Genomic DNA, 12432 nt, shown 5'->3' on the forward strand with positions numbered 1-12432 from the left:
AGGCCACAGCTTCCAAGCTTGGCCTCGCCTCTACAAGAGCCTCACCTCTACGTGAGCCTTACTCCTGAGCAAGGGGCTGCCCTGGTACACAGGGGCCGCAGCCTCCGGGCATGGCCTCACCTCTCTGTGAGCCTTGCCTCTATGTGGGCATGGCTCCTGAGCAAGAGGCTGCCCGGGTACCCAGAGGCTGCATCCTCCATGTTTGGCCTCACCTCTGTGTGAGCCTTACCCACCAGCAAGGGGCTGCCCTGGTACCTAGCGGCCACAGCCTCTGGGCTTGGCCTCGCCTCTACCAGAGCCTCACCTCTACACGAGACTTGCTTCTGAGCAAGGGGGTGCCCTGGTACCCAGAGGCTGCGTTCTCCAGGCACGGCCTCACCTCTACGTGAGCCTCGCCCACCAGCAAGGGGCTGCCCTGGTACCTAGAGGCCGCAGCCTCCGGGCTTGGCCTCGCCTCTGCAAGAGGCTCGCTGCCTGAACCTCGCTCCTTCAGCCTCGCTCCTTCAGCCTCCCTTCCCCAGCCTCCCTCCCTGAGCCTCCCCCACCCTCGCTCTCGCGAAACGCCCCCCCCGGCTCTCCCTACGCCCCGCCCCCCGCTCAACCCCGCCCCTCCCCCTCAAACCCCGCCCCCTCAAACCCCGCCCCCCCTCCAGACCCCACCCCCTCAAGCCCCGCCCCCCTCCCCTCGAAAGCCCCGCCCCCGGCCCCGCCCCGCTCGGCCCGCAGGCGCGGCGCGGCCCGGCCATGCCGGCCAAGAGGAAGCCGGTGCTGCCGGCCCTCACCATCACCCCCAGCGCCGCCGAGGGGCCCGGGCCCGCCGGCTCCGCCGAGTGAGTCGGGGCGGGGGGGGGGCAGGGGCCGTGGCGAGGCCCGCACGGCCTCCGCGAGGCCGGGAACGACCGGGCCCGGGCCGGGGGGGGGGGGGCTGGAGGACAGGGGGGAGGCTGGAGGCTGGAGGCTGGAGGCTGGAGGCTGGGGACTGGAGGCTGGAGGCTGGACTGGGATGGGCCCGGCCTCGGGGGTGTCCCGGTGGGGCAGGGTAGAGGCTGACCTCGCCGGCAGCTTGGTTGGGGTGTGGGGGAGGCTGGGGTAAGGGGGGAGGCTCGGGGGGGTGTAGGGGGGGAGGCTGGGGTAGGGCTGGGGGCAGCTGAGGCCCGGAGGAGGCTTGTGGGGGGGTACAGAGCTCCCTGTGCTGGGTCTGGGGGTGTGGTGGTTGGGGTGAGCCCTTCCAGCCTCCCCCCCCCCCCCCCCCCCCGCCTCGGGTGCAGGTTGGGGGGGAGGCAGCAGATGGCAGGGGGGAGGCTGGAGGCCAGGCAGGAGGCCGGCGGCAGGTGCCGGGGAGCACAGGCACCGCTTTGTGCCCGGCCTCTGGGGCTGGGGGCGGCGAGGAGGGGTGGGACGGGGCGGGGGGGCCGCCGACGAGTTGTGTCCTTCTCGTGTTTCGCAGCGGAGACCGAGCTTTGGGCCTCGGGTGTCAGGGGGAGGCTGCTGCCCCTCTCGCTGCCGAGCAGCTGCATCAGGGGCTCGGGGCATGGAGGACGGGGGCTTTTCGGTCATTCCTTCCATTTCCCTGAAGCTCCCCCCAAAAAAGTTGTTGGGTCTCTGTTCCCTCTGCCACCGCTGGTCCCCGCGGAGGGAGGAAGGGACAAATCCTCCTCTCCTGGCCCTGCCCTCGCAGCCCCCTGACGGTCGCCCTCCCCTCTCTCTCTCTCCAGGGCCAACCTGGTGGACCTCCAGAAGAAGCTGGAGGAGCTGGAGCTGGACGAGCAGCAGAAGAAGCGCCTGGAAGCCTTCCTCACGCAGAAAGCCAAGGTGGGCGAGCTGAAGGATGACGACTTCGAGCGCATCTCCGAGCTGGGCGCCGGCAACGGTGGCGTGGTCACCAAGGTGCAGCACAAACCCTCCGGGCTCGTCATGGCACGGAAGGTAAGGGGGGCAGCAGGACCGGGGTCCAGCCGGGGGGGTCTGCTCCGTGCAAACCCCCTGGCCAGGCCAGCACCAGCGCCCCGAGCTGGATGTGACCCGTCCAGGAGCTTTGCCAACCCCTGGGTCCTTTCCTGGGAGTCGCAGCGCGCCGCGACGGGTCCCTGGGTTTCGCAACGCCTTGCGAGAAAATGCTGGTTTGTTCTTCTTCCAGTGAAGCTGTTTTTAATGAATTCGGCAGAAAGAGAGGTCGAAGCGCTAGGATGCGGGTCTTTTGGTGATCGTAGGTAGTGGCTAGCGAGGGCTGGAGGTGGCAGGCGGAGGGGTGGGTGCCTGGTCCTGCCAGACGCGGGTTTGGCACGCACGCGTTCCTCGCTGCCCGCTTAATCTGCAGGGTGGTTCTGAGCAGCTTCTTGAAGCTGTCACAGCAGCAGCTCCTCCTGAAGATCACCTCGTGGGGTGCCTTTCTGCGGTGTCCTGTGATAGAAAAACAGGAGTTGCTTCGCCTATTAGAAAAGGCGAGAATCTTGGTGAACGATCTGTGGGACGCCTTCCCTGAAAGCTTCTGTTCCCCGCTGCTGTGGGGACGGCTCAGCGGGTCTTAGGAACGAAGATGTTCTCCCGTGGCTGCACTGGGAGCTCTGGGTCTTCTGCTGGCGTTTGGTTCGGGAGCGATAGGTTGTGTTCAGGTGGTTTTGGGATCGTTGGGAGCTCCGTGTTCAGAAACAAGGCAAAGCAAGCTGCCGCGCTGGGCAGCACCGCTGCGTGTCCTGCAGTGCCCAGCCCTCGTGGCCCCGCAGGGAGGACGCAAGTCCCAGGGCTCGGGCGTCCTACAGCTTATAGGAACAGCGGCTGCTGCTCCAACCTGCCCTGACACCTCCCAGCCTTCACCGCTTTCCTTCCCTCAGCTCTGTTAGCTGACTGCATGGAGCCCAAGGGATAACACAACTGCTCTTTCACACGCATAAGCTTCATTTTTTTTTTTTACTTTCTGTGGTTTCCTTGATATCAGAACACCTCTTACAACACCTACAAAGCTTGTGAAAATGTTCGTATGTGCTGAGTCAGATCTGCATCAAACTTCTGACTTGTCTTTCTACTCTGAATCCTGCGTGATCTCTCGGCGTGTTACATGGGCTGGCAGTTGCTTTAGCTGCTCACAGGCTGCACAGCGCTTTACTTATCCCTTTATCCTTAATTTTAGCTTGCAAATAGTTAATTAATAAAAAAGGCAAAGCAGAGCTTTCCTTGAAGACAGTTTTGTTTCTTTCCAACACTCAGGACTTGCTTACATGGTTCTTGTAAGGCTTTTATTTATTTATTTTTTGGAAGGCACTACATCTTTTTTTTTCCTTTCTTGGCAGCTGATTCATTTAGAAATCAAACCAGCCATCAGGAATCAGATTATCCGAGAGCTGCAGGTGCTGCACGAGTGTAACTCCCCGTATATTGTGGGTTTCTATGGAGCCTTCTACAGCGACGGAGAGATTTCCATCTGCATGGAGCACATGGTGAGTCCACAGCCCTCCTCTGCCCCGTGCTGCTCCCGGTGCTGGGCTCAGCATCGGGTCTCCACGAGCCTGAAATCCTGGGTGGAGTGGGTTATAGGGTGCTGCCACTCGGCTCCACGAACCTGAAATCCCGGGTGGGGTGGGTTGTAGGGTGCTGCCACTCGCTCCTGGCAGCCCCGGTGGCTCCTCGCTCCGGCTGCTCGGCGTGCGGCGAGGCCGCCGAGCCCTGGTAGGAGCTGCGTGCTCCCGCTCAGGCGTCGAAGCGACCGAAATCGACTTTTTGGAAAGCGGAAGCAGAGGTTTGGGGGTTGGCCAAAAGGAAATGTTGTAAACCTGCCGCTCTACAGAGCGCACTGCGCGTTTTCTCTCCGTCAGAGAAGTGTGGTCGCTCCTCCGAATCGGTGCTGACAGCATCATCTCTGCGCTTACCGCCGAGAGGGAAAGGAAGCGAAAAACTAATAGCAAGAAATAGAACTGAGAGCGTTAAAATAGCGTTCAGGGAGAAGCTCTGATCGCTGGAGATCTTTGCTGTAGAGGGAGTGTGCTTGGTGCTGGCTTGCTGCAGCCGGCTGAGCTGGGATGCTGCGTGCCCGCTCCTATATCACTTGTTTTCCTGGGCATGCTCGTCTGTGTGGCCAGCAGCTCTGCTTTCCTGCTGGCGTCAGTGCGTTGATGATTTTGTTTTTTATTTTAGGATGGTGGCTCTCTGGATCAAGTGTTGAAAGAAGCCAAAAGAATTCCCGAGGAGATCCTGGGGAAAGTCAGTATAGCGGTGAGTTCCAGGGGCTCTTTGGGCTGCCAAAAATCCTCGCTGGGCACGCGCTGGGGGAAATGCTCGTGCTGCCTTGTGAAGCTTTCTTCATTTCCCCGGGTGCATTTTCCCATCCTGAGATCAAGCAGGAGGCGGCGGGGTGTGGGCTGGGGCTAGGGAAGCAGATTCCTGAGCGCTCTTTGTGGCTCTGTCCCCTGGCGTTGTGCTGGTCTCTGCTGGGACTGGTTTGGGAGAAGCTTTCTTGAGCAGTAAAGCCAAGATTTGTGATTGCTGTGCCGGGGGTTGTTTTGCTCTTCAGCTGAACCTGGACACCGGCCACTGCCCGTCCCCATCCACGGTGATCAAACCCGAAACTTTTAGTCACCCTGGGGAGGCTGTCCTCGCGTCGCACGCGCCGTTCGTGCAACGTCTCCTGCCGAAGGGAGAGCACTTCCCCTCCCAGCCCTTATCTCATCCTGTCTTTGGTTTCCTTCTAGGTTCTGAGAGGTTTGGCGTATCTGAGAGAGAAGCACCAAATCATGCACAGAGGTGAGAGGAGGAACCTAAAAATAGCCGCCCGTGGTGGAGGAGCCCCGTGTTTTGCCTCGCGCCGTGTTTACACTCTTCTCTCTCACTGTTGTCAGATGTGAAGCCTTCTAACATCCTGGTTAACTCTCGAGGAGAGATTAAGCTGTGTGATTTCGGGGTCAGTGGTCAGCTCATTGACTCCATGGCAAACTCTTTTGTGGGAACTCGGTCCTACATGTCTGTAAGTTCCTTTCAACTTTCGGGTGGGTTTTTGCAACTTGGGTTCAGCTCAGGTGGGGCTAACTGCTCTGGCAGAACCGGCGGCGTGCCCGAGCCACTCGCGGTTTTTCTGTGTCCACGCTCACCAGGACCATGCTCTCTTTGGGCACTGCCACACCACGCGTGCCTCTCACCATCCCACGTGAGGGATCAGGCTGTGGGGTGTGCGGCACCCCGGGGATAGAAGCAAGCACCCTCGGGTCTCCTCGTGGCTTTTGATGCACTTGGCATTGGCTGAGCCGCTCTGAGCTGCTCCTTGCTGCACTTCCACCAGCTTGGGGCCAGCGGGGTGGAGCTGCCCCTGCAGGGGAAGACATTCACATCCTACAAGTGCTCCCATTACATTTCAGCAAGTGTTCCCAGGTTCAGAAGTGTCTTCTTGTGTGCAAAGCTCTGAGAAATTAAGTGTGGCGGTGTGGAGGGGACGCTGGTGCTGACACCCCCCCTCTGCCCGTTGGCTCTGCGTGCTTGCTGGCAGAGTGGGTGCAGACCACCCCGGTGCAGGCAGGTTTTGGTGCAGGCAGTGGGAAACCAGAGCCGAGGCGAGCTGCCCAAAGAGCTGATCGTGCCCCTTTCAAACGGGAGCTGTGATCAGCGTTAGCCCAGCCGCGGGACGGGGCGGTGGTGCAGTGAACCACAGGTTATGTGCCGCTGCCTGGTGCTTCCCGTCCAGCCTGGCGCGGTGACAGCGCAGCGGGTGGCACTGTGCAGCCTCCTCTGCCTCGTGTGGCTCTGTCCCGTGTCCTCAGCCGTCCCTGATACAACTGCTGCAAGGATGAAATCGCCTCCCGGCTGCCTCTGGTCCCCAGGTCCCATGGGTTGGATGGCAGAGAGGAGGTGGGTGCCTGCTGCCCACCGCGTGTGGTTCAGGCTTGGGAGCAAGCAGCAGGTTTTTGTAGGGAAGCCGTCAGTGCTCCTGTGCTCAGGCCTGTGCTGCTCCTGTATTTTGGGAACGGTTATTAAGGCACAGTTATAGTTAGACACTATCTATTTAAAAATGTCCCTTCTGCACTCAGCCACTGGATCCGCACAGCTGACACAAAGCTGCCAGTAAGGATAGCTTGCATTGATTTTTTTTAATTTTTTTTTCTTTGCCACGGTAGGAGCCTTAGACTGCATCTTCTGCTCCTCTTAGTACTCTCGAGTAGTTACAGGAAAGAGCAGAAAGTAATTTTTTTGGCTAATAAATTGAGGTTTTAGATCTCAGGTCAGTGAGAAGTAGCCTCCTACTGCGTGCTCTGGGTTTCTGAGTGTGAGCAGCTGCACGTGCTGCTGGGCTGTAGCTGTTGGTTAGACGCACACAAGTGCTTTGGGTTTGCGCTTGGGATCCCCCCACACCTCCTCTGCAGACTTTGGTGCTTCGGGCAGACTTCAGGAGCCTCGGATGCTGGGAGGCTGATTTATAGATGGGGTGCTTCATGGTTTCGTACAAGCTGCCCGTGGTATACGAGGCCCTGTGGGGGAATTATAGGGCTTGGAAGAGCCCGACCTTCCCCTGAAGGAGCGGAGAGGTGGTCAGGACGTAGACTCTGCTCTATTTACTTTCGTTGCAGTGTTGTCGTTGCTTGCCTTGCTGAAATCCTGCCTCTCAGCCGCATGCCTGTGCTTTCTCCTTCCAGCCCGAGCGGTTGCAGGGCACCCATTACTCGGTGCAGTCCGACATCTGGAGCATGGGCCTGTCGCTAGTGGAGCTGTCTATCGGAAGGTACCCAATCCCCCCGCCAGACTCCAAGGAACTGGAAGCAATATTTGGCCGTCCTGTGGTGGACGGGGCAGAGGGAGAGCCTCACAGCATCTCGCCGCGGGCCAGGCCCCCAGGACGCCCCGTCAGTGGTAGGGGCTGTCGGATGCATCGGACGCAACACGAAGGCGTGGGGGCAGAGCGGGTGGATTCTGTTGGCGTGGCTGGGTTGGCGAAAGCCCTTCTGGCTGAGGCGGTGGCGGGGAGGCAAAGCGCTTCGAGGGGGGGCTTTCCTCCCTGTCTGCAGAGAGGACAGAGATCTGTGCGTGCTCCAGCAGAATCCACCCCTGCCGCAGAGGTTTGTGACCCGTAGGGAGAACCCAGGGGGTTTTGGGGAGCCGAGGAGGTGGCTTTCAGGGTGCTGCAGAGCACCCTGGGGCGGCCCAAAAAAACCCAGGCATTAAAGAACCATGTGCTGGGGACAGCACGGGTTTGGCAGGGTGACTCCCAGGGACACAGACCGGGCTGAGGAAATCTGTCACTGCCCGTGTGGCCCCGCGGGCTCTGCCCACGCTGCCGTGAGCTCCCTCTCCAGCTCTTCGGGAGCAGCTTTGCTGGGAGCTCTCAGCAAACAGGCACAGGTCCTGGTGGAGCCGTGCCGGGGCCGCGTTTGGAGCAGGCTCCGTCTGAGCCACTTGTTTGGAAGCAGAAGGCTCTAGAACGGCTGCCAGCCTGCCAAAGCATATGGTCTGGTGCTCTCCAAATGCTCCAAGCTGGGAGATAAATCTGGGCTAGAGGAGTCTAGAAAGTCTAAATTTCAGAACGTTTTTTTTCCTGTTATTTTTAACCCGAGTCGGTTCCCAAATCGGTGTCCTCTGCATCTCCCAGCAGAAGTCCCGCAGTGGGGCTGTGCGAATGGAGCCCCTCGCTGTCTGGGCAGCTTCTCACCAGTGTTTCTCTCATCTTACCCACGCAGGCCACGGGATGGACAGCCGGCCTGCCATGGCCATCTTTGAACTGCTGGACTATATAGTTAACGAGGTGGGTGTTGCTTCACTGCCTCTGCCAGGCTGCCCTGAGGTGGTGTCGTGCTCGCCCTGCTAGGTCAGGGTAGGCTCAGAAACCTTTGCTTGGCAGGGCTTTTGTGAGCCCCTTTAGCTGCACCAAAATCCTTTTTTTTTCTATCCCGTTTCCCGCTTCTTCCTCCTGCCTTCTGGCATCACAAACCCATCTCTCCTTTCGGAGTAATGTTCTGCAGGTACCCGTGAAAGCAGCATCCCTAGAGCAACGAGGGAGGGGAGCTCTGGGGTGTAATGCCCTGTTCCTTCTGCAATCGGCCATTTCAAACGTGCTCCTCCCTAAATCAGCAGCAGATGAGTGCTCCCTCTGATGCTGAGGTCGCACGCAGACCTTTGTCTTCGTGGATGAAAACATTTGAGGGTGACCCAAAAGCTGACCAGAGCTAAAATCCAGGCTGAAATGTCCTACCAGCCTTCTGAGGCAGGGTCTGTCCCACCTGCAAGTCAGTGAGTCTGGGGGGGAAAAAGCAGCTGAGAGGAGTTGGCCCCTAATTAGCTCTTCTGGAACAGCTTCGTCTGCAATAGGTGTTGACAGAGCTGGGGTTTGCAAGGTTGGATCCAGAACTGGGATGCTGCAATTCTGGTCTCCCGGCCCTGGCAGTAATTCAGGAGGGGGTCGGTGTCCCCCACCCCGTGCTGGGACAGCACTTTGCTGCCAGCCCTGCAGCAGGAGGGAGCAGCTCCCTGGCCCTAAGGGGCAGCTTGGAGAACGATGCCTTCAGAGCACAGCTTTTTATTTTATGGCTCGTTTAAGACTAGGTGACATTGTGGTTTTTTGACCCATTAATGCGCAGTGATGCAGAAAACCCTTTTCCTTCTCTGTGCAGCCACCTCCCAAGCTACCGAATGGAGTTTTCACGCAAGATTTCCAGGAGTTTGTAAATAAATGGTAAGGATTGCTGCTTGTCACCGAACGCAGAGGCCTGTACCTGCTCGCGGGCAGCTCAGCAGGCTGCCTCCACCCGAAATGTTCAGCATAAGGCAGCATTGTCTGTGTGCTGCCGGTAACCTTTCCCTGCTCTGGCTTGGCTGCAGTGCATTGTGCTGGGAGCTCCTGCCTTGGGAAGGGCTGGAATAAAAGCAGTGTGCGCGTGGTTACGCTTTGCAGTACCGGTGCACCTCCTAAATACAGCTGTGAGACCCTCTGACACTGGGGGTGCTGCCCTGGTCCCATTATAACAGAGACTGGACGTTACCAAATCACTGATCCCTGCAAACCATCAGGTCCTCGTGTGCAGGGTGCAGTCCAGAAGGGATGGGTATTGCATCTCTCCTAGAACCTGGGCTGCTGGGGATGTTTTCTGAGCTGTTTCCATGCTGCTGGTCTCCTGGGGAAGGCAGAGAGGAAGCCAAGTGGTTTTTGTTGGAGCTGGAGACCTCTCCAGGCAGCTGAGCACCTTCTTACACAAAGTATCTCAGGGCTGGTTTTGCTCTCTTCTCATTTCAGCTTAATTAAGAATCCAGCAGAACGGGCAGATTTGAAGATGCTGATGGTAAGTGGGGAAGAGCAATTTTCTTGCTGCAGTGGGTGGCACCAGATCTGCAAGCCGCTGTGCCCCATCCCATCCCTCGCTGCCTCCCTTGCTCAAAAGGCTGGAAACTCCCCCGGCTGAGCCCGGGAGCCAAATCGAGCCCCGGCGAGGGAGTGACTCACTCGCCTTTGAATCAAAGGCAGCGATGTTATCAGCCCGTGGAGCCTGCTGCCCCTCCCCAGCGGAGCCCAGGATGGGAACCCGATGGCTCCAGCACCGCCCCGTGTCTGCCAAGGTGCCTGGGACCAACCTTTGCCTCCTGAGCGAGGCGGAAGAGCCCACTTTGTCCCTGTGAACGGCAGCTTTTCCTCCCTCGGCGTGGTGCTGAGCTGCAACTGGCTGCCCCTCCACGTGCCCCTTGCAGAGGCGGTGGCCATGTCCTTGTGTCCCCGCTCCGTGCCCTCCTCCGTGCTCTGCCTCCGCTCCTCCCTGCCCTGGGGCCGTTGGCCTTGGGGGGAGTTGGATTTGCTCTCCAGGACCAGGGTGAGCACCCAAAGCCACGGCTCGGAGCCCGCACCAGGCTCTGCCCACCTTCCGTAGCACTTTTTAGGTTCACTCCTGGGGTGCAACTTTGCTCGTTTAACTCTTCTGTGCCTCCTCTGCCCGGCTGCTGGGAGAGGTGCTCAGCCAGGTGCAGGATGCACCCGTTTTTAAAAACACAGCCACGGGGCTGCAAGTAGCAAAAAATCTTGAAACTGCCCACCAAATCTGCTGTCCTGGCAGGAGAGCAGCCCAACCCTCCAGCCCCACGGCACGGACCCCGCCGGGTCGGGGCTTTGAGAAGGGGCTGGGGATGGGTCTCGGTGTCCTGCCCGCGCCTGTCGCGGTGGGGAACACACGGCCGTGCCTCCACGAGGTGCCTTGCTAACCCTGCGTCGCTTCCCTTGCAGAATCACACCTTCATCAAGCGCTCTGAGGTGGAGGAGGTGGATTTCGCCGGCTGGCTCTGCAAAACGCTGAGGTTGAACCAGCCCAGCACGCCCACCCGCGCTGCCATGTGACGGCCGAGCCGACCGCCTGGTGTCAGTACATCTGCCTCTGTCACCATTTCCTGTCCTTCAGTAAATGACAGAACCGCCCTTCTTCCTTCTCCCCGGCCCCTTCTCGCCTCGCGTCCCACCGGCAAAGCACCGTCCCTCCGACATGTCCATCGGCTGCCCCCCGCCCCGAGCAAACACAGGCTTGGTTTCTGTTGGCCTGGGGGCGTCCTGGGCTTCTGCTCCGGCTCTGGAGCTCCTGACACTGGGGAAACGTGGTGCTGCTTGTGTTAATTTTTCTCTTTTTTTGGAAACATGTTCACTTGGGTTAAAAAAAAAAAAAAAAAATCGTGTGTGCACACTCGCGTGTGTGTGTGAGGCGGGTGGGGGGGGGGCTGCGGGGCGGGTGCTTCGCCTGCTCCTGGGGCTTCTTGGGTGGGCTGCGGGGGGTGGGAAGGGGAAATGGGCACTGCAGGGAAGGGAGAAGCCCCTCGGAGGGGCGCCCAGCCCCGGGGCCGTGCCTCCGAGCAGCGGATGTGGCGGGTGCTGTGCCACGAGGCTGCGGCAGTGTTCGGAGAGCAGCGTGGTGCTGGGCTGCCCCTGGGCCGGGCGGGCGGAGGGGAGGAGAGGCTTGTGTCTGGGTTTTGTCGTTGTTCGTTCGGTTGAGTTCTTAAATGGCTGTTTTGAGGCCTGTTCTTGTCGTGTGCTGGGTGTTTGGTGGGTTGTACTGGTACGATGGGCGCAGGCCCAGCTCCCAGCCTGCGAGGGGTGGGAAATGGAGTCGGCTGGTGAGGGCCGCGTGGCTCCCTCAGGCCCTGCACCATGGGGAGACCTCATGGCCTCCTCCTGCGGCCCTCAGCCTCTTCCAGAGTGAAGTGCTGGGGCAGGGTCTGTCCTGGAGCCCACCGTGCCCTGGTGCCTCGGGCAGAGCCGCCCTGGGGACAGGAGGGTGAAACCTCTCGGAGCTGCAGCCTTCCCCCTCCACGTGTCCCTCACCTTGCCCCAGCCATCACGGCTTGGGCACGGCCCGGGGGCCAGGCTGGGTCTCTCCAGGTGGGCTGAATCCCCCCCTGCTTCATCCCCCAGGGCTTTGGGGTTTTCCAAGGATCTCGCTGAACCCCCCAGAGCCACCACGGAGCGGGGCTGGACCTGTCCCCTCGGGGCTGGCAGCGTCCCGTGGTGCTGTCCCCTCCTGGGTTTGTCCCGCAGCCAGATAATTTGGATTTATTGGTTTGTTTTTCCTCTCCGGAGCCTGCCAAGTGATCCTGGTGGATGCTTCTCTCGTGGGGCACATCTGGTGCTCGCTCTCGTACGGCAGAGTCGTTGAAGCTCTGCACAAACCGGTGCTGCCGTGGGGCGGCCACGGGGGGGCTTGGGGCTCCTCGGAGCCCCCCTGTGCTCTGCAGGGTTTGTGTTCACTTTTATTTTGCGTCCTGTAGGATGAGAAGGTGTGAGCCGTGGGGATGGCTCGGTCCTCAGGCCCCCCTTGTTGGGGGGGCTCCCTGATCCCCAAACCCCCAGTGTGCAGGAACAGGACAAGTTGCTTTTGGTCCCTTTGACCCTTTTCGGGCTACTTTTTGCCCTGGGGCCGCCCCCAAAAGGAAGCCTGTCGCCTCGCTGCCCCCAAATTCCTCTTGCCCCCTTCCCTATCCCTCCGTCCTTGCAGGGGCTGAGTATGGGGGGGCGCGGGGCAGGCTGGGCACTTGTCACCCTGTTTTTGTCCCTTATTTAAGCACAGGGACAACTCACAAATCTTTGGGATATCTTTGGGATATTTTCAGGTTGTTTCATTTCGGTGTTGGGTTTTGGAAGGAGAAAGCATATCAAGAACCTGTCGGTGCAATTAAAAAACAAAATCGATATTTTCATCATGGAAGAAAAACAACAAATAAACGGCACTTTACACTTACAGTATTTTTTTTTTTCTCCTTGCATGTTTTTGAAGGATTTTAACCCCTGCGTGGCCGAGCTCCTGGCGGGGCTGGGAGCGGTGTGGCCGTCGGCTGCCTCCAGCGGGAGCAGGAGATCGCGGAGTTATCCCGGCACCAGCCCCGAAGGCTGCGGGTGCCGAGGAAGCGTAAATCCCGCTCCGGGGCTGCTGGATGTTTTTTGGGGGGGGATTTTATTTTTTTTTAATTATTATATATATATTTTTAAGTTTTAGGGTGAGA

The 12432-nt window shown here is 59.4% G+C and overlaps 1 protein-coding gene across 1 annotated transcript; it reads left to right on the top strand.

The window, feature by feature from the left end:
• Positions 1–696: 696 nt before the first annotated feature.
• Positions 697–10363, top strand: MAP2K2 (mitogen-activated protein kinase kinase 2). The gene is made up of 11 exons (XM_040537559.1): positions 697–830; positions 1716–1926; positions 3288–3434; positions 4129–4206; positions 4683–4734; positions 4830–4954; positions 6612–6825; positions 7650–7714; positions 8580–8641; positions 9200–9245; positions 10175–10363. The coding sequence occupies exons 1-11, from the start codon at positions 745–747 to the stop codon at positions 10283–10285; spliced, it is 1197 nt and encodes a 398-aa protein (XP_040393493.1). The 5' UTR covers positions 697–744; the 3' UTR covers positions 10286–10363.
• Positions 10364–12432: the final 2069 nt, after the last annotated feature.

Source organism: Cygnus olor, chromosome 26, assembly GCF_009769625.2.
Source record: "Cygnus olor isolate bCygOlo1 chromosome 26, bCygOlo1.pri.v2, whole genome shotgun sequence".
NCBI lineage: Eukaryota > Metazoa > Chordata > Aves > Anseriformes > Anatidae > Cygnus > Cygnus olor.

Bases quoted from the DNA above. Each gene is read 5' to 3' on its own strand.
- MAP2K2 (XM_040537559.1), top strand. From the start codon at position 745: ATGCCGGCCAAGAGGAAGCCGGTGCTGCCGGCCCTCACCATCACCCCC. The intron at 4,735-4,829 runs GTGAGAGGAGGA...CACTGTTGTCAG, and splicing joins GCACCAAATCATGCACAGAG to ATGTGAAGCCTTCTAACATC. The intron at 8,642-9,199 runs GTAAGGATTGCT...TTCTCATTTCAG, and splicing joins CAGGAGTTTGTAAATAAATG to CTTAATTAAGAATCCAGCAG.